Source organism: Haliotis rufescens, unplaced genomic scaffold (genome assembly GCF_023055435.1).
Source record: "Haliotis rufescens isolate VD_foot unplaced genomic scaffold, xgHalRufe1.0.p SCAF_2, whole genome shotgun sequence".
Classification (NCBI taxonomy): domain Eukaryota; kingdom Metazoa; phylum Mollusca; class Gastropoda; order Lepetellida; family Haliotidae; genus Haliotis; species Haliotis rufescens.
In genome coordinates this window covers 16,840,148-16,866,117 of record NW_025963890.1, presented here as the reverse complement: position 1 = coordinate 16,866,117, position 25,970 = coordinate 16,840,148, and the positions used below count along the sequence as shown (strand labels likewise).

Here is a 25,970-nt window from a genome sequence, read left to right as displayed (position 1 = left end):
GGTGCCACTACATTGCTGAAAACCCCCAACGACACCATGTTTATCAAATTTCACCTTCCCGAGGCAAGAGCGCTCACTAGCCTATTTACCTAAGTCTTGTTTCCACCCTTGCCACATCAAGCCAACTTCACCGTGCGAAATGATTGGACATATCAGTTGTCCAATCAGAACGTTTCACAAAATCAACATCCACGACTGGTTCATATTCTTACGAAAGTGATTTACAACTACATGTCATTTTTGTTTGTTTGTTTGTTGTTAATAGCCGCACCCAGCAATATTCCAGCTATATGACGGCGGTCTGTAAATAATCTTGTCTGGACTAGACAATCCAGTGATTGACGTCTTTGTTGACACGACTGGATACTGTCTATTTCATCTCAGCGATTGCCTGTGTTTGTCTATCAGGGATGAAATTGCGAATGTTTTCGTTATCTGCCGAATGATTCGTCGTAGTTGCCATCGTTGTGAAGCCATACATGATAAGGACAGTGACTGATTGGATATCGCGTTTTCATTACAAGGGGCATAACTCGTGATATACGCGTGGTGGCGCCAGGGTCGAGCTAAGAAAAGTGGCCTTGATGTGGCAAGGGTAGAAACTCGGCTTTGATAATGGCGAGTGGACACGCTTGCCTCGGGGAGATGATCAAATGTTCCCTTTTACACACGTTCCCTTATTTAATTCCATCAGTATAAAATGCATGCGGAACAAGTTTACCCTAGGATGCAACCAAAACACGATTTCCCTTTGAAATAACCCACAGCATAGCTCACATGTTCAAAATCTAAGTATGTACCTTGCAACGTAACAATGATAAATGAAAGTAAAAAAATCAAAGTGTTTGATTGATTGGTCTTTGATTTGTCATCTATTTCTTCGTATGGGGCTGCATTTAAAAACATGATACTATCAAATGTGATTCGTAGAAAATAGCTTCATTATAAATGCGAACCGAGCGGCAATATCTGACACTCCAGACGCCAATAGGGATGATTGGTTTCCATCCTAATAGATTCGGATCATGTGGCAGTTAGTTAACTATCAATTTCCCCAGGGTTTGAGTCGTAACAGGCAGTTTGCAACATGATTAAAGGTGACATTTAAAATCGCTCGCTTTTAATGGCTCACACGGATCACAAAATATCACATAGCTCGTGCCTAGTGGCAATATCATTACAATAGCAGCCAGTTCAAATAGCAGCCAAGTAAAATCAAATGTTCAAACGCCTAGATTTCTAAAGTCGGAAACATGACGCAGCTGTCAAAATTGCGATTACCGAAACGGGATTTGTGCGTGACCAGTTGAAACCTACCCAAACACTGTTGAAAAAAGTTTGCTTAGAGAGTTCTTAATAAAAAAAACAAAAATTGCCAAGTGAGGTTGGCATGGTGATTGGTGAAAATGGTGATGCAAAGGATGAATTAAAATATATATTGCGTTTAATTTAGTAATTAATACACAATACGTTTTTTATACGAACACACAATTTCGGAAATGCTTGTCAAAGAAATGCTTACTTTGACTCAATCAGTCTTCTAGAGTCCTCATTTGAAAGAAGTATACATCAGGAATAACGACTTGCTAAACTGAGAAGATGGCATAAAGGATATTGACCGATCTGCGATCTGCTTGTGTCCTTGGTTTCCAGGATAAGACGGATTATGTGCAACTATTGTGTAATCAGCCATTTCCACACGTCTGAAACATTCATTTGTTCTTGTCCACCGAGCCGAAGGTGACCGTTGAACTGGCGTCACGACAGACTTGCAATTGCATATGCATTTTGTGCCATAACCTGTAGCAACTTGTGGGTCTCTTGCAGTGGGAGTAGTGGATTGTCCATCGGCAACAAAGCTGGCCAATTTGTGTCCAGTGCGTTTCATAGTTCTTGATGACCACGCTAGTAGTGGTCCTTGGCAAGACGTGCAGATGGGATGGGTTGTACAAGACGTTATGTTGTGGTGAGACGTTGCCGATTCAGCCATGTTCATTTGAGGTTTTCCGTAGTAGCGCCAAAATGTAATGTTAATACTGGAAGATAGACCACACTGGCAGCGATTACATGAAATACTCGGTACGGCAGAATTACTGAAGCTAAGGCAAGATCTGAGCCCTGAAACTGGCACCATTGGCCTATTGTAGTTGGTTCGGCAGAATCACAGAATTAGGCCAGATTTTGATCCCTTAAAAGTCTTTAACGTGGTACATGTACCCTATGCAATGTCAGTGGTATTTCGGTGCAACATTGATAATACTGGAAGATTGACACATTGGCACCATGTAGTATTTGGTACGGCAGAATCACTGCTGACAGAGGCAAGATTGGAGGTTCCAACTTGGTGAACTGAGCATCTGCAATGTCAAGTAGTATTACGGTGCTTTATTGATAATACTGAAATAGAACCACTGGGCTATGGGACCTAGAACTTGAACCATCACTGCAGGTCAAAAGTACTAGTATATCCAGAGCCGCTTAGCCTTCGTCCTTGTGTGCATCGTCTTTTATGTCCGTCATTCTGCGTTATGTTGGCAATACACAGTCGTGAAGCTTCAGTTGTCTTTGACACGGGTGTATTTCTATCTATTTTAAGTACAATATGAAATGTTGATAATGCACAGCCGTTGGTGCTTTGTCCATCTGCGTGGCTTCTAATTTGTGCTGTTGGTAACACAGTCGTTTAGCTTATATTGTCCTTGACATGAATGCTTTACCACCTACTATCCCTTCTAACTAGAAAAATACACACCCGTTCCGATAATGTCTTTGTGTGCATTGTCCATCTGTGTTGTATACAGCAAGTGTACTATGTTGGTAAAAGACGTTGCAAAGCCTTGGCTTGACATGTGTGCATTATCAATCTGCGATGACAAGCAAGTAACGGGATATAATGCCACGGATGGCCAACAAGAGTAAGTAAATGACATCGACAGATTGCTTTCAATCCAGGTTCCTGAGTCTCACATCTTTCTTTGATTAACTTGTTGGACATCCAAGGAAGACAGATGTGGTGTCTTTGCTCTGATCCGTGGGCATATTTCATACGAAAACGTCCTGCGGTCATATCCTACTTGAGGGATGACGTCAAAACACTCAAGTATAATACACACTTCTTATAACACCATAAAGGCTGACTCTGGTCAGCTTCTTTGGCATTGATATTCCTTATAAATAGGTTCCCAAATCTGTGGAAAAACGGAGGCTGTTTTATTTCACCGGGATTTAGATGCCTTGTCACCGATTTACCATTAACGTTCTTCCTAAAAGAACTCCTTAATGTTCTTTGTATACATGTGCACCATATGGAAAAAGGCATTTTACATGGCCAAAACACTTTTACACATGGCAAACGAGCCACATGCATGTTCGGGCGCGGTTAATCAGCGAAGCCGACAATGTTGGGACTAAATCCTCTTCAGACTACCCTTAAATCCTTGACATTGAAGACTTGGTTTAAGAGACTGCCCAGCACTAGACATACTAAACTTTCCCGGTCACAGATGAAGATCCACCTTTCGGACGTTCCCATGTTCCAATACCGTTACATTGACTGCCCTGCAAAGGGATCCGTTCCACAAAGCGATCTTAGCTCAGGGATATCGCAAGTCTTTTATAATGTATGGGCGTTAAGATAGTCGATTGCTTTAGGAAACGTAGATAATACTTGTGTATCGCTATTGGGTGAATCGGATGGTCAACTTGCGACTTCACAAGATAGTAAAGTATAAAATAACTGATTCTAACACCTCATATGAAACTCTTTCGAGGTACCGTAAAACATGACGATTCAGTCTTGTAGTGAACCATGGCAAAGCATGCAAACTCCTACACTGAAGAGTGCAGAGATTGGCATAGGGATGATGACGTTTCCTCCCTTGGCTCATAGTTTCTCGTTCAAGTATACACAATAAAACAAGTAATTAATGAAGATTCTCTTGCTAAGTTACGACTTTTGTCAACGGCATAGCTAGCCTAAAGCTGCGGCACTGACTGGTACGGAGAGTGAGCCATCGTTTTAATATAAAACAGTCTTTCAACACGTCTTCCCACACGTCTTCCTCAGAGGTACAGTGACTGTTCAGGAACCAACATCTGCGTAGTTCATACAGGGTTGAGATTTAGTGTTCACCCTAGATCTGAGACGGTGCCTCACCAGTGGGCAGAACTTAGGAACTGATCGGTGGAACTGATCGAGGACATCAAGTTATTCTCATATACCAAGTCAGGTATCCTAGCAACACATTTTATTTACTGATAATCTTTTGTGACACCAAATCAGGTTGGCCAGCAACAAATCTTGATCACTGACGTCATGGAACTATCATTCACTGAAGGACGTCATGTTCTTGTTTAAACAAATTGGGTAGTTAAGCAGAAACTCTTCCTCATTGACACAGGGACGTCCTGGAATCTTGGTTCGTGTCATTCATTGAAGACATCTTGCTATTGTTATACCAACTCAGATGGCCCATCAACAATCTTCACTACTGACGCAGGGACGCCCTGGACATCTTGAACAATGTTGAACCTCGAAACACCAATTGATCCTCCGCGTCCTAGCAATACGGTGCCCTGGTTGATATCATTTTACTGGCCTGCCTATATATCCTGCCTAGAGTTGAGTGTAAGGTCAAGGCCAGTATGCCTTCACCAGTGATACAGAGACTCACTGGAGCCCAGGTCGGTGGCGTTCATAGTGAACATTTTGTACCAGCCCGTGGTGTGTCTGCTGAGGTCAAGGCTGTCCAGTCTGACGACGGTCTCCCCTAGGCACGATTTCTTCTTGTCAAACCCCTTTATTCTTTCCCAGACGTTTACCTGAAACATTGAGGGAAAAGTATACGAAAAGAAATATCGGATCATAGGTTTTCGGACATCTTACGTTTTCGGACGTTACTCGCGCTACAGCAAGTGGTGTGGCGTCACACAGGCATTATAAATACTCAGACAATGGCCTGTCTTTTTAGATAAAGTCGTCTTTTATAACTGAGTGAGATGTTTTAAGTTGTTCTCGTGATTAGCGAAAAAACTACGAATGTTTCTTTAAAGTCCGAAAACGCATAACACGGGACATATGAGGTATGTAGACCAGCATACTGCTATGAGCACCTCTCCCGGCAAAATCTATCAGAACTTTTGTCATCAATGACTGTGCTAATAGTGGCAAGCCTTGTTTCATCTTTGAAAACAAGGTGAGGTGATTTGAAATTGGGTTTAACGTCGCGTCCAAGATTATTGCACTTATATAGCGACGTGCATGTGTGTGTGTGTGTGTGTGTGTGTGTGTGGCTGCTTGTACTAGTCCGGACTGATGCAGATTTAGAGTGCTAGCACACTGAGATACCATGCCGCAGTTTAACATGAATACCCCACTCAGACACAGTATACTGACTCCGAGCCGACCAGTCCTTGTTTTAGCCCCTTAATGCCGAGCGCCAGACAGGGTAACAACAAGTACCATCTTTTAATTTCTTTTGGTATGAAACATTCCGCTCTCCGGGCGGACGCTCTACCACTAGACCACGTCTTTGAAAACAAAAAAAACCAGTATATACATTGACATGGTGTGGCATGAGTCAGTTAATGTTTTTAAGGCTGAAGTCCGTCACATTCCAGCAATATTATGCACAAGAAAATATGCATATTTACAAATTTTTCCTCTGGACCACCAGGCCCCCAATTCTAAATACAGAATCTTGAAAATATAGTTCTGACACTGGGTGAGAGAGTGAGTATGGTCTTACGCCGCTTTTAGCAATCTTCCAGCAGTATCACGGCGGGAACACTGATACTTGGCGCGACCATATATCTTGCAGCTGCTATTTTAAGCGTTACAAGCCCCTTTGCTCATGCCGAAGGGGAAGTAAACATAAATGATACATGGTACACGATCAAAAACAAAAAATATCGAGGTAGGCTTTAATACATGCATATTTCTAAATATATTATAACTGACAAACAGCTTTTTTTTGCTTTCGTGTTTCTAATAAAGCTGTCACGCTGATGCTTAAAATACGATTAGGTTGATCATCGGAAACCTAACAAATTTCAGTGTGGTTTTAAGCTCTGTAAATAAACACCATAGCCTATTCTTATATACGAGTAAAACTGTCTACATGAAATATAATCTTGTATAAAACTGTGGCGTCAAATGGAAATAACATCGACCAACGTAAGTAGCCATCAGCAGCACGAAGCGTAGGCCGACATACGGCCCCGGTGGGTGTTCATATCCGCCATTCCCTTGAGGGGAACACGTGACTCACAAAAAGTGTACACAGTTAACAAACACCTAAGCAACTGACGAATCTCACAAAAAACCTTCATGTAAAACAAAATTATTCACATTGAAACTGGAGGAGGCAGACGATGAAGTATTAGTGTCAGATTACAGGTAAGGTGGAAGGGTAATGCTGAATCTAAGCTCATTGCTGTGACCTGCAACGCAACAAACTAATCACAAAATAGTTGTCGTCTACAGCTGGTGATAAAGGTTATTTCGGTCACGCTGGGGACCGTCCTTATTCATATTACAGTTAATGCGTGTCAGAAGGATATATGAATCCATTTAGAATGGAACGGATTGTGTTTCTTGTCATTATGGACGATATAAGGGGCGTTGCATGTCATTGGTAGCTGAAGTAGAAAGCTAGCTATTCAGTTTTGTAGTTGTCTGTTGTCTTGTTGCTTACGCTTATATGAAACAGATCAGACGGATTCACTGGTCTCTTATTTCTCGTTCAGATGGGTAAAGCAGTGGAATGGAATTGGCTTGGTCAGATTCCTTGTTCTGATTTTGCCAATCCGAGAAGAAATTCTGACCTTTATGCAGAAAGAAACAGGAAGGTTGGAGAACAGTTGATACCCATGTGGATGCCTACTTCTTGCCTAAATGGGGGCGGTCGGGTAGCCTAGTGGTTAAAGCGTTCGCTCGTCACGCCGAAGACCCGGGTTCGATTCCCGACATGGGTACAATGTGTGAAGCCCATTTCTGGTGTCCCCCGCCGTGATATTGCTGGAATATTGCTAAAAGCGGCGTAAAACCATACTCACTCACTCACTCTTGCCTAAATGTCTTACCCCCAAATGTCACGTAGATGTTATCAATGAAGGAGTCCAGCCTTTCATATATTGTTTTGTCAGTAAACGTAAGATTTCCTTCATTTTTCACATATTGTCTTGAACCTATGAATATGGAGATGTTACCATAACTATAGTCACCACGTGTAGTGACAAATGCCCCACGGAACAAAGAAGGAAGTTGTGCCACCAGTTTGTGGTGTGGTAAAAGCGCGTGATTTCATTACTTTTACTACTACTACTACCACTACTACTACTACTACTACTACTACTACTACTACTACTACACTTTGTTGTTTAACGCCGCACTCCAGCTACATGACGGCGGTCTTTAGTGAGTGAGTTTGGTTTAACGCCGCTTTTAACAGTATTCCAGTTATATCACGGCGTGTCAGCTTAATGTGGGAGGAAAGCCCGAAGTGATGCATGTCTCAGACGTTTACCACTTCGGTGAAACCCACGAGCCCGGGTATGGTGCTGACAAACCAAGAAACATAATCGGGGCGAACCGGGATTCGAACCCACAATCATAGGTTTCTGGCGTGCCCACGGCAGTCTATAAATAATGGAGTCTGGACCGGACAATCCAGTGATTGCCATCATGAGCATCGATACATGCATTTGGGATACTATGACATGCAAGAACAAAGTGAGCGAGCCTGACCACCCGATTAGGCCAAGAATGGCATTTCTAACATGGACCTTCACTTCGTCCAATAGTACTACATCTTCACCACCCACCTTCATGTGTCTGCCATGCACATTACATGCCGAGTACTTGATCTGCTTCTTGAAGACTAGATCACCCCCTCCTTTCACAATCTGGGTCTTCTTCTTCTGAATGATCTTCTTCCCTTCTACAAGGTACGTCTTCACGTAGGTGTCTGGAGGGAGAGAGCGTCATAAGATGATCTTGTTATGTGTTTGTTTGTTGATTAACGCCGCACTCAGCATTGTCTGTACATGGCAACGGAAGGTCAAAAGACGTTAAAGGATGGTACTTGTTTGCATCCTGTCTGGGGTCGACTGGTCGGCTCAGAGTCAGTATACTGAGTCTGAGTATTCATGTTAAACTGGGGCATGGTATCAGTGAGATGGCACTATAAATCGGCATCAGTCCGGACTAGTACAGACAGACAGGCAGACAGACAGACATACACACACACACACACACACACACGTACACACGTCGCTATATAAGTGCAATAATCATGGCCGCGACGTTAAACTCAATTTCACCTCACCTCACACGGCAAGTCTTGACAAGGTACATTCAATGGAGGGACTGATATATGATTGATGACTGACATGAGCGCCGATCCACGCCGCCGGAGTACGATGACACACAATCAGCCGAGTCACGCGCCTCACCACCCGATGCATTACGTCACAGTTATTCTAACTTGGAATTTGACAGATACCCTGTCCTTGTAGTGCGGCGAGGAGCGCAAGCGATCTAGGGCAGGCAAACCTGTCTAACTCGGAATGCCGATGGTGTCCACGAGGAGTAGGTGGTTGATAATGTGACGAACAATCACCAGGGCCAGATCACAGCAGCCATCTTGGACACCAACCATCATCTTACGAGGAATTCCGAAACGCGAAGGTGATTTTGAAAAAAAGGTCAGGTGAGATGAGCATGCACATATATGTACTAGTCTGAACTCGTCTCGATTTTATAGTGCTAGCCCACAGAGATACCATTTGGCGGTTTAACATGGAATCGCTCCCCCACCCCACTACTCCCGACACAATATACCGATGCAGAGCTTCGGGCAGGGTAACAACAAACACCATCCTTTAACACGGACGGGGGTCGAACCACAGACAATGTATCCACTTGGCCACGGAGACAGTTTCGACAGAAAGAACGATGCCATTCTGTTACCTTTAGTTTGCTAGAATTGATGTTATTTGAAGTTAATGGCTAATGAAGGATATTGTCATAATACAGTTTCACCAACGTTAGGAGGAACCCAGTAAGCGTTTTAAACGTCATACTTTAGAGGACAGACATGGCGCTTACACTAACATATTGGCTCAGATATGTTCCGTTTCCTTCACTGAAGGTTCCCTGGGATCATTATTGAGCGGATGTGGGGATGGAAAAACCCAGTCCTGACAAGATTGGTTTATCAGCTCCAGAAGCGGCTAGTGGTGGGTTCGAATCCCAACTACGCCTTGTTTTTAACCATTGGTGTCTTAGCAACATCCTCCTTTCTGTGCGTTTAACTAATCAGTGTCAAGTTTGGACTCACCAGTTGGAACGGGATTTTCTGTCTTTACCATGTTTCGGGCACTAATGACATTGACTTCAAGCTGACCTTTCGACACTGCAAAGCCAAGGCCAATATCCCCACAGACAAGATGTTCTGCAACAAAAATCATGAATGTTTCTTCAATATCAAATAGCTTAATGTTGCCATATGGGCTTTCGTCCATCAGTCCATCAGATAATGTTATTGTCATTGGGTGTTCTGGATTGGACAAATAGCCTTGAACGGGAGCCGCTATGGAAAAGCAGTGACATGCTGCCTTCCACAGCGCTCAACCTTTCCTGTCATCAATTTGTTACTAAAGACAGGTACGAGCGTTAATAATTATATGATGTATGTAAATGTTTGAACAGAAATGAAAATAGTATTTTTTACTATATTTAGTAGATGTTCGTGATGTTTAAGTATTATGTATAAATAAAAAAACCGCCAGCACCAGGGAATTATTAAAAGGCAAAATAGGGATGGAGAATATATGAATGGATCATTGGAAATTAGTTATAACTGCGAAATATAAAAATGATATAAAAAAAGGCCTTGCAAACACGGTCACGAACGTCCTGCTGGGAATTTGACCTGTCTCGAAATTGTCTTCAAAATACTTTTGTGTTTTGAGTACTACTAGATAATGAAATAAAATGATCCGATCATACAGTACATCACTCCACAACGCATGACATTATAACTCCGGTCAGTGCGCATTCCAATTGCTTAAGCACCTCACTGGAGAATACACAAGATAAAGTCAAAATACGCGCATTTTTACTGAACAAATATTCATATTTCCATTGTGAAAGTCAATTTATTCAGACAACGTGTCCACCAGTTCCCACTGTAGGTTCAGAGAATCCACATGCAGGTAAGGATACCCAAATGACAAAGCACACTGTCAAAGGGCACATTGTCGGCCATTTTAGCTTACAGGAGTTGTGGCGATGTGTTCGGGTACATTCTACGTGAACATTTATTTACACACACCACACTTCACGGAAAACACTTCCAATCGATCGTGGCATTCCCTGCAATGGCGGGAACTGAATTTTGAAACGTAGGCCAATATCCGTTGTGTTTAAACACTTGACGAATGAGCTTTTTCATGAAGAGTGAGTGAGTGAGTGAGTGAGTGAGTTTTACGCCGCTTTTAGCAATATTCCAGCAATATCACGGCGGGGGACACCAGAAATGGGCTTCACACATTGTACCCATGTCGGGAATCGAACCCGGGTCTTCGGCGTGACGAGCGAACGCTTTAACCGTCAGACTACCCGATCACGATTACGATCACGATCACGATTAAATGTGTTCCCCGGAAATGTCATTTTAGAGTGATCCATCTTCGAACTTGGTAAATGTTATTCCACTATGAACTGTTCACAAAGTCACATTTTTTTGTCATGAGTTCAGTTGTTCAAAAGTATATTCATCAACTGCGACATAAATCAAAAACATCATAATGCATTTAGGTTTATAAAAAAAATAACGTCATAAGTGAGTGAGTGTTTGTTTGTTGTCTAACACCACATTCAGCAATATTCCAGCTATATGACGGCGGTCTGTAAATTATTGATATTATGAGCGTCGATCTACGCAATTGGAATACGATGACATGCAACGACCAAGTCAGCGAGCCTGACCACCCCATCCCGTTTGTCGCATCTTACGACCTGTTACGGCAAGCATCGGTTGCTGAAGACCTATTCTGGCCCGGATCTAGAAGGGTCAAGTTAGTAAGGTTTTACGTCGCTTTTAGCAATATTCCAGCAATATCACAGCGGGGAACACCAGAAATGGGCTTCACACATTGCACCTATGTGGGGTATCGAACCCGGGTCTTCGGCGTGACGTGCGAACGCTTTAACCGCAGGGCATCCCCACCGCTCCATAACTTCTAAGTGAGCCCACCAGGCACTGGGAACTTATTTTCACGGTGTTGTTATGATATATTAACACTGCAGTTGGCACTCTCATGCCTGGAACTTCAACGATGTCCCAGTTCTCAGATATGATCCTCATGCATATACTGGCTCCCGTTACGTGATCAATGAGGTCAAGATTATTCCTTGCTTTGTAATGCTAATTGAACGGACGGATGTGTCTTCACTTTCAATAATCAATTGCTTATCTGTCAGTGATGAAGTTGAAATACTATAAGATATTGATTTAAGTCTGCCTCGTCGCTGAGTACTGAGTACAGGTCTGAGTGATCGTCATCTCCCGCGGAAGTAGTTAATCAAGCACGACAGCTTACTCGTGCCGGGAGAAAATGCTTACATTATTGGCCAAATTAATAAGGATGGTATCTGAGTGATCGACTGTTTATTTTTAGTATGTGAGTTATATATATTCCAGTTATATCACGGCGTGTCAGCTTAATGTGGGAGGAAAGCCCGAAGTGATGCAGGTCTCAGACGTTTACCACTTCGGTGAAACCCACGAGCACGGGTATGGTGCTGACAAACCTAGAAACATAATCGTGTCGAACCGGGATTCGAACCCACAATCATAGGTTTCTGGCGTGCCCAAGGGACGCAACTCTGCACAGCGAATCGCGGCGCCTTAGACGACTGGGCCACCCGAGCCCCCAATTTATTTTCAAGAAAATAAGGGGGTATATATATTAATAATTGGAAAATCTTAATATAATTTAACTCACCAGCAGATGGTTTGGGGGGCACCTGGCCCGGACCTAGTGACGATGTAATGTCATCCCCATCGGAGGCTGGCCGATCTGGCGTCAGAGGGAGGTCACTGAAGTGTTATAATGAGATAAACAGATCAATATTTTCTTGTTGGCTATGCTTGGCTGTATTTCATTATTTAGTAATCACCAAACAAACATCTTCATTGTAGGCTATAAGGGGCGTTGATATCATATCCTTTGACATCCTAAACATTTCACCAATCACATAGTCTTAAAGATTATTACACATACACAAAAAAAAGAGTGAAACCTATTTATCTCAAGTTGTTCGAATCTGTATGGAGTTATCCATAGCTTCGATATGGATTTAGTCTGGATTAAGTTATATCACATTAGTTTCTTTGGATAATGGACCCTTACTGGTAATCCAGGATAAGTTGAACCAACTCGCAAAACGCATTTGAGACATGTAGGCGGTGCACGGAATTTGGGCATATATATTTGGTTTGTTGCAGGTAGAGAGGTTGTACCGATGTTGTGGACGTGCAGGTCACGACAATGAAATTGACAACGTCCCTTGGTCATACGAGTTGCTCAAAACACGATGCTGCTCATAAGGACGGTGTGACAAGCCGATACCAGTCGTTTGACAGAAGTGTTCCATTTTTACAGCAAATGAATTCCCTTCATTGTCACGACACTTCCCAATTGTTGTTATCTATGCAAATTTGCTTCCAATTTCAGTCATTGGGTACCTCACACCAGCACGCGTACTTTTTTTTATATGCTATTGAACTCGCCGCAAGAACTGCTTGTTAGCCGAAACAGGACACGTACACACCTATCGTACTACTTGTCGCGGACCACCCGCTACCCCTTTCTTCACAATGGTACGCGCCAGTGGGCGGACCTCATACATAGAAATACAGAGGTAATTGTCAGGTCACAACTCAACTTATCCTGGCTAACCATTAGTAGACGACATTTAACTCAAATAAAACAAGCTATGAAAGCCTTTTGTAAAAAGGGTAACGTTAATACACGTCGTTTGACTTATAAATACCACGAACAACAATAAACGATAAAAAATCATACGGCTGCAAAAAGAATGTTTCTCGGGCTCATTTTTCTGTAAAGTGAGGAGGAAGGTAGAATTTTTCTTATTTATTTGCAATAAAAACAGAAGTAATGAGGAACTCAATTATTTCCCCCCATCAAGAATAATCAACAAACAAATTGGCACAAACTGAACTCGGCGTGTCTGTCATTTGAGACTCGGGATAAATATTTTTTAACTGGAAAACATTTAATGTCAAGATATAAAAAGTGACGCGCCGATGCCTGAGAAACACTTCTTGTTTTGTTGCCTAACTAAAATTGAAAAAAAAAAATCCAACGCAAAACAAACCCGTATGGATCGTCATCCGTCTCCGTTTCGTTCTCATAAAAGCTGGATTGGCTATTGGTTCGACTCAGTGGACGGGGCGGTGCTAGTAAGTCGAGATTGACTGAAATTTATTGACAGTTGATGTACAAAGACACACTTCTGTTATTCACCCCGGAGTGACCGGAAGTGCCACAATCACAGGAAATGTTGCACAGCAATTATCACGACTATGACAGGTGAGATATATTTATAACATTGGAAGTCATTTGTTATCATTTACTTGTGACAAATATGATTTTTAAAATTCAATGACTGTAGTGACAGACTGGAAAATCAAATATTATTCATTTGCACTGATTACAAAAATATTTCCACCACCATTACTGTTCCGCATACCAAAAGCCTCATACTATTCTCAGTTACTCACAATTAGGCCACACAAAGATATTCCTGTTTCTCACCACAGAAACTGGGTTGGAAGGTCGAATTGTAAATTATATATATTTTATTCCCATGTTTTACTGAAGGAAAAGCAATAATATATAGAAGTTTCTTATAAGCAAAATCACGTACGGTAACTTTGTGGTCGTTAGACGGGTTACATCAAAAAGTTTAACTTCTGCATTGAAATAACTGGAACCGAATTTAGCATGTCAATTGTTTTATGGAGGGTCGGTGATGAGAAATAAGACTTTTTACATGTGGCCTAAGCGTACCATTGTATCTCCTAACCAGCCGGACTTGATAACCATTTCTCCGATTTTCCTTCATTATCGACATCTCTAGCTTTCATAATGCGCTAAACAAATAACCCGAACATGTGTTACATCGTAACAATTGAATCTTCCAAAGCAACTTTAAATAATGCGCGAAACAAATAATCGTAAGTATTTTCAGAAATATTCTCAACAATCCAGTCTTATTTTGGGCACCTCAATGTAGTTTGAAGTGCGGAATGTTTTCTCCAGTTCGAGGAATCGAATAATACTATCGTAGACAACGTGAACACTGTGTAATGGCATTAAAATAAAGGGAACATTATAGCCATGGACAATCTTTTCAAGTAATGTCTTTCGGGATCACGTTAGTTCGTAATCTAAAGTCGTAATTTCTTTGATGAAGCAGATTCGTGGAATATAGCTCTATCACTCTCGGAAATTTTACCAATTTCCCTTGCCATTATACCACATTTCTTACAGTTTGTCCCTTTCCCCTCTAAAATAATAATGATGATAGTAAGAATAATTAATAAAATAATAATAAGTGATAAGGGTGTTCAAATTAACGCTGGAGATTTCTTGTGATCATAGAAAAAGTTATTGTCGCTTTTATTCACCTGTGTCTACTTTTTAGCGTCTGTTCAATAGTGAACTGTACTTGTCGTGGTAACTTATTCCAGTGTGAAAGAATTCTAATCGAATGGTAAACTGAACATTTGGGACGGTCCCCATCGTTTCCCGAACATAGCCTGGGGATGGTCTGAAGTCCGGCTGATCTGAGAAGGAAACACAATGAGTAGAGATGGCCAGTGGCATGTGCACCTGATTTGGAAGACGATGTCTTTCTACTGCGTGGTCTGTTTGGACTGGGGTCCCGAGAATCATCTCCGAAACTTCTACTGCGTCCCATCTCCCCGGGGCTAGTATCGTCAGACAGAACTGGAGTGTGAAGCAATGGCGTATACAAGGGCTGGTCACAAGGTTCTAAGCCTAACAAACAAAACCATCAATTGTGAAAGTGTTTTTAATTATATTTTTTAACATTATCTCCCTGCTTTTCAAGACACTTTTCATATCGACAGTGAAGCTTTTCAATTCCAGCCAGGAAGCTGTTTTCTGAAGCCACCCTGAAAAACTCATTCACGGCAGCTATGGGTCATCGTTGTCGTCATGTCGCTTTCCACGAAGGTGTTCTTTCAGTTTATGGAAACAGGTGGAAATAACTTGGTGCCAGGTCTGGCGAGTATGGAGGGTGAGGAAGCTCTCCGAACCCACATTGTCGCACAGCAGTCTTTGCAAGTCGATAGGTGTGAGAAGAGGCATTGTCATGAAGTGGTACAACTCCAGCAGTCAGCATTCCTCGACGCTTTTCATTGATAGAATCCTCATAGCGATGAAGCAATCAGCATAGTTGTCACCGGTAATTGTCAGCAAGGATTACACCATTTGCATCCCAGAATACAGTGGCCATAACTTTCTTCTCTGATCGTGATGATTTGATTTTATTTTGTGCCGGAGAAGTGGAATGGTGCCAATACATGGATTGACGTTTCGACTAGGGATCATGGTGGTAGAGCCATGTTTCATCACCCGTTACTAATCTCATTTTGAATTTGACGAAATCCGCCTCTAGATTTTCTCTGGCAATGTCAGTTCCTTTTCCCTTAAGATCAGAATTTAGAAACCTTGGCACCCAAAGAGCAGATATCTTATTCCCCTGTAAATGTTCACGAATGATAGTCTCAAAGGATCTATGGCTTAAACATGTGTCTTGATCAGCAGTGGTAATACGTCTATCTGACAGTTTAAGTTTTCTCCTTGATTGAATTGAGGGATGTCCAGACCTGATGTCATCACCAGGGCTTAAACATAGCTGCCCAGCGTTTCACAGTGGAATAGCTAGGGCACGTATCCCCATACAATTGTGACATGCGGTCATGAATTTCTTGGAGAGTACTTTTCTCTAAAGTCGAAAGCCTGATGACTGCTCGGTACTCGTTCTTCTCATTTCTGTGTTTATTTGGACCCATATCACGTTCAACTGTCTGTCATTAATATACAAACGGTCTCAACAGACTCAAATACAACTCAAACAATATACTACATTGACAAAGTCACTTTGTCATGGCCCAAAGTTGAAAGTTAGTCAGGTTTTGAACTTTTTGACCAGCCCTCGTACTGCAGTGGACGATTAATTACAATCGATCGGGGCCTTGATATCCATACACATGGCTCCTACCATGTATATGTATCAAAGTAAGCGTGCTTTCTGACCAAGGGTTAATCACGTAATATATCAAAATTAATTTACCTTATACCACAACTTTGGCTTGGAGCTAGATGATAATGTGCGATATACCATGATTGATCATGTGCAAGCAACTATTAACCTAGGGAATACATATGTGCATGTAGAATAACAATATTCAGATCACATTTGTGCAAATATAACCAGTAGCCACAACCCATCCCCGATGATCCAGTGTAAAACATCTCCATTCTATAATGATAAAGAAAACATGCAACCATTCGGTACCATATATCCTTTCCGGAGGTGACGTCTCAAACAGTGCACAGAATTTCTGAGTAATTTGATTGGACAGTTATTTTTAGAGTACTATTATTCGAATCGGGCTTAACACGAAGCCATGGTAGCCATGGTCCTGGGTATTTATCAAATGGAATGGAGGATGCTTTTATCCCGACACCAGTAAATACATGTATCCAGTATAAGCCGTTCCCTACCAGAGTCTCTCTTCTCTGAGACAGACAGCGAGGAAGACACCTTGGACACGGCACAGGACATCTTTCTCTTCACCTTGCTGGTGAAGCTGTTTCTGTGCCCTGATGAATACAAAACTATATTGGCTATTGACGCTTGACTTGGTGGGACAAATAGCTCCAGTGCAAATTCTAAACTTTCAACGAAAAGTCCCCTGTTGACTAAAGTGAAGATCGTTTTGTCATTATTTGTGGCCTTGTTGATTGGGCAACATTGTGTGTCTGATCGTTTCTCATAAAACATAACCTATGCTTGTTGAAGGAGGCGTATATAGATCGTGAAAGCCAGGTTGGGTGATTTGGCTGATTGGTGTCATCGTGCTTGTCTAGTCTAGACTTGATTATTTACAGGCCACTGTGTTGTAGCTGTATTGAGGACTCTGGCGTTGAACAACATTCACTCACTAACCGTAACAGTATATTAACTACTTATCTAAACTAATCTAAAGATGGTATTGCTGTATACTGAAGAACGTCAACATCGGAATACAGAACTGGTTGGTGTTGGCAAATATAGATATATTAATTAGATCATCCTCTGACGTGGGCATAAACGTTCACTTTTCAACACATACATTCAGTGCAATTTTACATTTACAATTGCACATGCTCCAGACATGATGCAAATTTGCACGTGAACGGGATATAAGTAACAAAACAACTGAGGTATGAGATGTGACAAACTAAAATATCTGTTTGGGTGACAGTATTTAACAAATGTTTTTTTCGAATTGAATTCGTGGCACAAGATACCCCTTTGAAAGTCTAGCATAAGTACCCGACTGGAAGCTGCTGTCACTTTGGTTCGTTGGTGATCTTGGTGGACTCAAGCACGGACTCTTGCGGTCTGCACCTGGTGAAATATGCATTAATGTTCATTCATTTTGTTTCGTTGCCTGCTGCAATACAGGACGTAGGTGTGTACATGGATGAATCAGAAATTGAAAAGGTGTTTTTCAGTCATTTGAGACAATGCGTATTGAGAAAGATTTGAAATGTATTTATTTTCAATTTCTGCTTGATTGTTTGATCGATATTTACAATGGCAGTTAATACGACTACAGAAATATCGGGATTGAAGGTTATTTTGGTTCGAAATGATTGAGTGGGATAATTAATATATTTTCTTTGACAATGTATGTCAGGTGTAGTGAAGGGGGGGGGGGGGGGGGGGGGGGGGGGGGGGGATGCTGTCAACAACAAGCCTCTTTTGGCAATATTCCAGCAATATCACGGTCAACAACAAGTGCCATCTATTAACGTCTTTTGGGGGGCACGGGTGGCCCAGTCGTCTAAGGCGCCGCGAATCGCTGTGCAGAGTTGCGTCCCTTGGGCACGCCAGAAACCTATGATTGTGGGTTCGAATCCCGGTTCGCCCCGATTATGTTTCTAGGTTTGTCAGCACCATACCCGTGCTCGTGGGTTTCACCGAAGTGGTAAACGTCTGAGACATGCATCACTTCGGGCTTGCCTCCCACATTAAGCTGACACGCCGTGATATAACTGGAATACTGTTAAAAGCGGCGTTAAACCCAACTCATTCACTCACTCACTATTAACGTCTTTTGGTATGACGCGGTCGGGAATCGAACACCCGAACTTCGCTGTCCGAAACAGACGCTCTATCCACAAGACCGGAGACAATCTGACAATGTCTGTTACCCATTACATATTTTGAAAAAAGATTCAATCCAGCAAAACAACATTTTCCTCTGAAATAGTGTGGTATTCGTGTCACGAATTTTCTTGACTATAATTATATATTGATATTTCTCAAAGTGATACATTTTGCAACGTCCACGTAAGGTTGATACTTACTAGGAGATCGTTTGAAAGGCGACCTTGGAATCTGGTGGTCGTTAGGGGTCACCGGAAGAGACCTGCGAGGACAATTTGGAGAAGCATTCGGACTATTCCCATTCCTAGAATCTGCCGTTGTGAGGACAGTGTCGGGTATCTCCAGCGGCCGCTTCCGCTCTGGGAGTGGGGAGCTGTTCTCATCATGGTCCTCCAGATTGTACCACAGAGCCTCGTACTCCAGCTCAGCGTCACTGAGGTCAAGGAGGATCTCCCCAAGGAACATGTCTTCCTTCTCGGCCTGGCTCCACACCGTGATCTCTATAGCCTTTTGCAACAGCTGAAATGTTATTAGCGGAAAAAGTGAGCAGTCATTCCTGTAAAACGTACAGGACAATGGCAACGGTGAGTCAACGCAGACAACAACATTCCATATATTTTACTCATAACAAGTTATACATGCACAAGTGGAATGCTGTTTGTTGATCTTGTCATAGCGACTGATTTTGGACAACCATTGTCTAAAAAACATTTGATTCCAAAGGCTAATTACCCTGTAGCCATGGCATGTGTATGTCTCCATAACCTAATTGTCAGTATTTATTAGGCGCTAATCCCCGTTGTTAATCCTCACCAATATTTCATTGTATATTGACTGTCAGCCAACCTGGGCTACTATATCACTTCCCATTAATTACTATTATTTATAACATTTATTGCCTTAATTGTTCATCCCCTAAGCTGTGTCGCTTCATCACCCCCATAAGTCCCATGTCCAGAGCAACGTCATTGATTCTTTGTCTGCCTATTGTTGTTCATTACTATGTATGTGTTACCATTACACTGTTAGTCAGCTTGGTATTCCGAGTGCTGGTGTATGGACGACCTCGAGCAGGATGTGCCGCTCGTAGGAAACGTCCTGAGGTTGAGCTCGATCTCCGCTCACCTCATGTACGCCTGAGCTGGAAGGTCCGCTCATCGCTGTGTTTGTGTTGTCAGAGCAGGTATTCCGCTCATTGTGTATTTGGTGTTAATTATTTATATGTTGTGCATAAAACGTTCCGGGACAGTGATGCCGATTTTGTCCTTTATTCACCAAAGAGCCAATTCCCTGTCAACATGCGCGTTGACAATATATCCACAAGCTAGATTAACTAAAGTCATATGAAAATATCGGGTTTTTTTAAAACTTCTTTAGAGCAGTAAATATCACTGGCTCCTGGAAATAACTCGACCAGACATCCAGTTACTGTAAGCATGACGACCCATGTCGTCGTAGGGCGATGAGCCGTAATTAGCCAAATCACTGAGTATGAGCGCCTGATCCTCTTTAGTAGGTTCTTAGTATCTTACATAAGTGAGACACTGGGGCCAAATCTCCCCCAGAATCCCAACAGGGTGGAAACGTCTATTGAATTTGTTTAAATTGTTAGAATATTGCAATACAACCACTTGCTTATTGTAAGAAGCAAAATTCAAAAGAGATTGAATTTTGAAAGAACCAGTCAATGTCGTTTGTTGAGTATGTTTAATTCAGTGTGTAAAGTATTGGATACAGGGAAAGTATGGTGGACCGGTTTGGGGCATACAGAAAATAAATGGCTCCATATTTTTTATTTTATTTGGCATGAATTTATTTGAGTCGGTTCAGTGGAAAAAGGAAATCCTTATACTGTTTATACAATGCATTTAATCAAATTTTTTTCTGATAGTGGCTTTTTGCTCCGGTCGGTCGAAATCCGTTAAAAATATAAAAAGGAGATGAAATGATTGGTCAGAAAGGGGATGGACGCTTTCCGCTATGGTCATGTGACATTCAAACTGTCCACTACAACGTAAGGAATATAGCGCTTTAAAACTCTGTGGACTTTGCAAAGTGCAAATAAACGAGTAAATTAGATATATCTTAACTTTAGGGATTACTTCTGATTATATTCATTTGAAAATATTTCCAAACATAATTGAAAAAAAGACATAATTAATAAAAAATACCTGATCTTCTGAAATGTTGTGGAAGTAGAACGTTTTGTCCCATTCCGGGTTTCTCGTATTCTGTTTCGCGTCCGTCTCTTTAAACGGCATCAGCCTGCAAGAAAATAGGTGCATAGCATGCTTCTATCAGTGACTGTGATGTCACAGGGAACCTGTTCAGACGTTCTGGACAAACCTTGCATTTATGTTTGCAGTAAATAATATTTACAGGACATCCTTTTTAAATAATCAAACCAGCACTCCGTGGTAATTTATTTGCTTAGCTCAATAGGAAGTTTCAATCCCACAGTAGGTTACGTCCTTGTTTTGCTAAACATGTTTAACCAAAGCGAAACAGGCAGATTGGGTAGACTCTGAAATAACCATTTTTTGAATATGATGTACAACTGCTTTTATACTCATGCTTTGGGTGAGTGAGTGATTTTGGGTTTAACACCGCTTTTAACAGTATTCCAGTTATATCATGACGTGTCAGCCTTATGTGGTATGAAAGCCCGAAGTGATGCAGGTCTCAGACGTTTACCACTTCGGTGAAACCCACGAGAACGGTTATGGTGCTGATAAACCTAGAAAGATAATCGGGGCGAACCGGGATTCGAACCCACAATCATAGGTTTCTGGCATGCCCAAAGGACGCAACTCTGCACAGCGAATTGCGGCGCCTTTGACGACTGGGCCACCCGTGCCCGTACACTCATGCTTTGGAGGTACACCTAGAAGATATGTAGTATTCCGGACAATCCCGATGAACATCGATTAAAGGAGGCCATCGAGTGACATTCAAAAGCTGGAAGACCTAGGGTAACACCTGACATACATACGTCACAACAGAATTCCCGTACATGACGCGATGTCAGTGTTCTACTATAAGTGAAAAAATCAAACAAGTGACGCAATTAAGCACGCCTTTGTGTTACAACCCCCAGTGTTCACCTAACCCTTAGTTTAACTATGAACACTAAGGGTTGCAACTGCACCAAGGGTTGACGTTGTCGATAATCTATACAAGACCGACCCTTTGTGTTACTATTCATACTAACGGTTGCAGGAAGAGAGGGGATCTCAGGTGAGGTTTTGGCATAAGTGTTTGTGGGTTCGCAAGTGAGTGGGAGTGTGGGTGTGAATGGAGGGCTGGGGGTGCGTGGTGGGGTGGGTAGTTACGGGGGAGGTTGGCGGCGTTCGAGGGGTGGGGTTGGAGGACGGTGATGGGTTTCGAGTGTACATAGATTATATGAAAGTGTTTGTCTTTGTACATGTAATTAAATAAGCAGTTTCGTGAAAACGTGTAGCTTTAATTTTATCGATGAATTTGTCCGCTCCTGACTCGTCCGGCTGTCACTTTTGTTTCTATCAATAGCTTGTTCATGCAAAGCTTCCTAGCATTAATAGTTTATACCATATGTGTAATCCAGAGAGGTCGCATTGAATAGTTTGGGGCACATAAGGGCCCAAGGTGAAAGTCACTAGAAAGCTTTCCGTTTGGCATTTAAGAGACCATTTTGCAAGTCTTACATTTTTGTCCTAAACTGAAGAAATTTTAACACCAGGGATTACATTTGCAACTGCTGGTGTTTGTTTGCCCCACAGTTACAATACCTATAATATCTCTGCATATAAAGTCACACACTTGTGTCTTGAGAACTTGTTTAAAAATGATATTTGTTTTGCAAGAAAACCTTAGTATATTTATGTAATATTATTCATTTAAACAGTTTATACTGCCACCTAACATGTTCATATGGTGACACAAGGGGTTACTTGACAGCTACTCGAGGTCGTTTGCCAAAAGTGATGTATTATCTCTGTCTAGAAAGTTATACAATTGTGTTTTTGAAAACCTCTTTTAACATAGTACTTGTATTGGAAAATACGAACCGTTACTAGTGCCAATACATTCTTAGACACCTGCATCCCGACAGTTTGTTCCCCTACTTCTTGAAACCAATTTAAATTCATGTTTTTTGATATTTCATTAACTATATCAATATCCTTGCTCCCGATGAATCTTTTCCTTATCTGTTTTCCCGGTTTGATAGTAACATTACATAGTGACCATAATCATGCCAGCAAACACATTAACGAATATATTGCAGAACTAATATGGCCGAGCCTTAAGTCAGGAATGGTTCAAAAACTGAAAATGGTCATTTTGGATATTTTCTGCATCATGACCCCGATGTCTTTGATTCGTGTATTATGCTCAGTTCTTATAGAATATCCACAGACTTGACAGAAAGCATGACAAGTGAAATAACTCAAACCCGATAAAAAACTGTCAAAGGATTCTACATATATATTTTTTTTATCACGGCCTATTTCGAGCTTTGCCCAAGTCGTAATACCATGAATATGAAGCCGTCACTTTTGTATGGTAAAGATAAATGATTTATGCATATTTCATCGAAAACCTTTCCAAATTAGCTTCAACTAAAAATGGTCTTCGTTTTTCAAACACTGACGCAACCCCCCTTTCCGCAAGGTTTTCATGTTGCTCAATTATTGACAAGCAAAAGAGAGAACATTCGAACAATAGGACTGCCATTGTTTGATTTTACATAGCAATATGAAAAGCAGGTGAACAAAGTTTTGGGATGCAGCTATAATTACGAAAAGATGGATGGGTATGTTTTAAGAAAGTTATACACACATTTATACACAAACATACAGTCACACATTTTAAAAGTGTTTTTCATATTAAAAACATAGTACAAACTCAGAAAGTGAATTATTGTAATCTTTATAAGGTCCATATGTCACGAAAACATAGTTTCACGTCTCATCGGAAAAATGTGAACACTTAAGGTGGCAAATGCACGATGTATGCACACCAACCCTTAGTGTTCACTAGTTAACAAGAGCGGTTGCAGTATCAACCCCTAGTGTTTCAGTCACACTAACAGTTCCGGATGTCAGGCTTAGTGTGCACATGTTTACGCTTAGTGTTCACATGTTTGCGCTTGGGGCTCGATGACTAATTTTAGTCCGAATAAACGTACTTCATATCATGACATATTCCATACACTGTCGGACCCGTGATCTTCAGCAACCCAGGCGACTATGCTTGTTGTAAGAGTCGACTAACGAGATCGGGTGGTCAGGCTCGCTGACTTAGTTGATGCATGTCATCGTATCCCAATTGCGTGGATCGATGCTCGTGATGTCAGTCACTGGATTGTCTGGTTCAGACTCGATTATTTACAGACCGTCGTCACATAGCTGGAATATTGCTGAGTGCGACGTTAAACAACAAACCAACTAACGAACCAACGAACCATACACTTTCGATACCTTATGGCATTTGTGAAACCCTACCTTCTCTGGGGAAGCATATGGACCAGCACCAAAGGGTTCGGCACTCTCTGTTGAGAGCTCTCTGGAAGTGACAACTGTTCAGCTCTTAGTATGGAAATCTCCAGCCGTTCTGTTGAAGGAAGGTAGTTGATGCGTGTCAGGATGCGACCTGTGATGCGCCGTGTCTCCTTCTTCATCTCGATCTGGCACAAAACAAGGACGACACATCCAGAGCACATAAACAAATTGTTCTGAAAGAACCGACTTCAGTATTTGTTGCTTTAATTGAGGTATGGACGCGAAAACATATCAACTTAATTCCTATAATACATACACCGGCAATAATAATCTTCACAGGCTTGTTTAACCATTAACACACAAAGACTGTAGACAAGAATACGATTTGGTTTGGTTGGTTTGTTGTGTAACGCTGCACTCAGCAATATTCCCGCTATATGAGGCGGTCTGTAAATAATCCATTCTGGACCAGACAATCCAGTGATTAATATCATGAGCATTGATCCACGCAATTAGGATACGATGACAAGCATCAACCAAGTCAGCGAGCCTGACCACCCGATCCCGTTAGTCGCCTTTTACGACAAGCATAGTCGCCTTTTACGACAAGCATGGGTTGCTGAAGACCTATTCTACCCCGGATCTTCACGGGTCGACAACAATACTAAATGAGCGACATCGTTCAGCGCGATCAAGAAGGGTAGACAACCAATCAAAAATGACTAGTCCGTTGATGGGCATGGCCTCATGCTTTTTCGGTTAATGGAAACATACATGCAAATAATACTGCTTTATTAGCCATTTAAACGCCACAGAATCACTTGCAATTTATGTTTTAGAAGCATGCTAAATTAGGTAGCTTGTTATTTTTTCGGACAAAATGTGACGCCTGGAAACAAGGAAGAACGCTCTGCTGTCGTCTTGCAGGATAGTGCCAATGATACCAGAAAAATTATTTTTTATAAGCCTTCTATTTTGTTATTCCAATTATTACTACCTTATAAAAGCATGAGTTAACATTTAAAGTCGCATTGGAAGGAATGCAACCACATAGCGACGTTTCTTCCTGACACCAACACAGAGACTGCTTGTCGCCTGCGTTATGTCCTTTTCCCCATGTAGCTTTGATAGGGTTACTAGGGTATTTAATACAATATACAACGTCAACGCCAGAGGATTATCATTCTCATTTATCTGCCGAAAGAGAGACCATTTAGCGTAAAAGGCAAAATAGAGGTGAAAATAACATGAATGGATCAGGTGTTCGAGAAAAGGGTAAGAATGTCCTACTACACGTCACAGATACATATTATCAACGTTACCTCTATCAAAGAATTATGAAAATATTATAACATTGGGTTGTATAAATGCTAATCGGTCTCTATTCATGTATATTCACTTCGGGATAGAAACAGTGAGTGAGTGAGTGAATTGGGTTTAACGCCGCTTTTAACAATATTTCAGTTATTTCACGGCGTGTCAGCTTAATGTGGGAGGAAAGCCCGAAGTGATGCATGTCTCGGACGTTTACCACTTCGGTGAAAGCCACGAGCACGGGTATGGTGCTGACAAACCTAGAGACATAATCGGGACGAACCGGGATTCGAACCCACAATCATAGGTTTCTGACGTGCCCAAGGGACGCAACTCGCGGCGCCTTAGACGACTGGGCCACCCATGCCCCCGGGATAGAAACAGAATATGTGGTACTTTAGACCCTTAGTGTATTATACAGTTTGCAACAACTTACCGGTGTTTTGGGCAGCATTCGTCGTCTCGGTCGCGAGGGAAGACTATCAGGGGGGAGGAAGGGGACCAGGTTACAACACTGCCCCCAGTCTTCAGATTCTGTTGGAAATAAAGCCACAAAACCCTTTCCATAATCATAGGAAATCTCTGCAAAAAGTGAATCCCTTGCACGAATCCAACCATATCATAAGCATGTGTTTATCAATCACTATCAAATAGTAATGATACAAGATGAG

General features: G+C 41.8%; 1 protein-coding gene across 3 annotated transcripts in view; it reads right to left on the bottom strand.

Annotated features, from left to right (window-relative positions):
- Positions 1-440: 440 nt before the first annotated feature.
- Positions 441-25,970, bottom strand: part of LOC124135648 (regulating synaptic membrane exocytosis protein 1-like) — a 122,767-nt gene continuing 97,237 nt past the window's right edge. For 2 of the 3 annotated variants that reach the window (XM_046501082.2, XM_046501081.2), the window contains exons 11-22: positions 25,736-25,833; positions 23,989-24,170; positions 20,677-20,770; positions 18,706-19,024; positions 17,666-17,740; positions 16,852-16,950; positions 14,929-15,045; positions 13,409-13,508; positions 12,013-12,107; positions 9,342-9,455; positions 7,825-7,967; positions 441-4,821 (exon numbers count right to left, since the gene is read on the bottom strand). In XM_046501082.2, coding sequence (XP_046357038.1) covers positions 4,651-4,821; positions 7,825-7,967; positions 9,342-9,455; positions 12,013-12,107; positions 13,409-13,508; positions 14,929-15,045; positions 16,852-16,950; positions 17,666-17,740; positions 18,706-19,024; positions 20,677-20,770; positions 23,989-24,170; positions 25,736-25,833 — 1,607 coding nt within the window. In that variant the 3' untranslated portion in view covers positions 441-4,650. The remainder of the gene's footprint in view (positions 4,822-7,824; positions 7,968-9,341; positions 9,456-12,012; positions 12,108-13,408; positions 13,509-14,928; positions 15,046-16,851; positions 16,951-17,665; positions 17,741-18,705; positions 19,025-20,676; positions 20,771-23,988; positions 24,171-25,735; positions 25,834-25,970) is intronic. The other variant, XM_046501083.2, reaches the window with a different exon arrangement.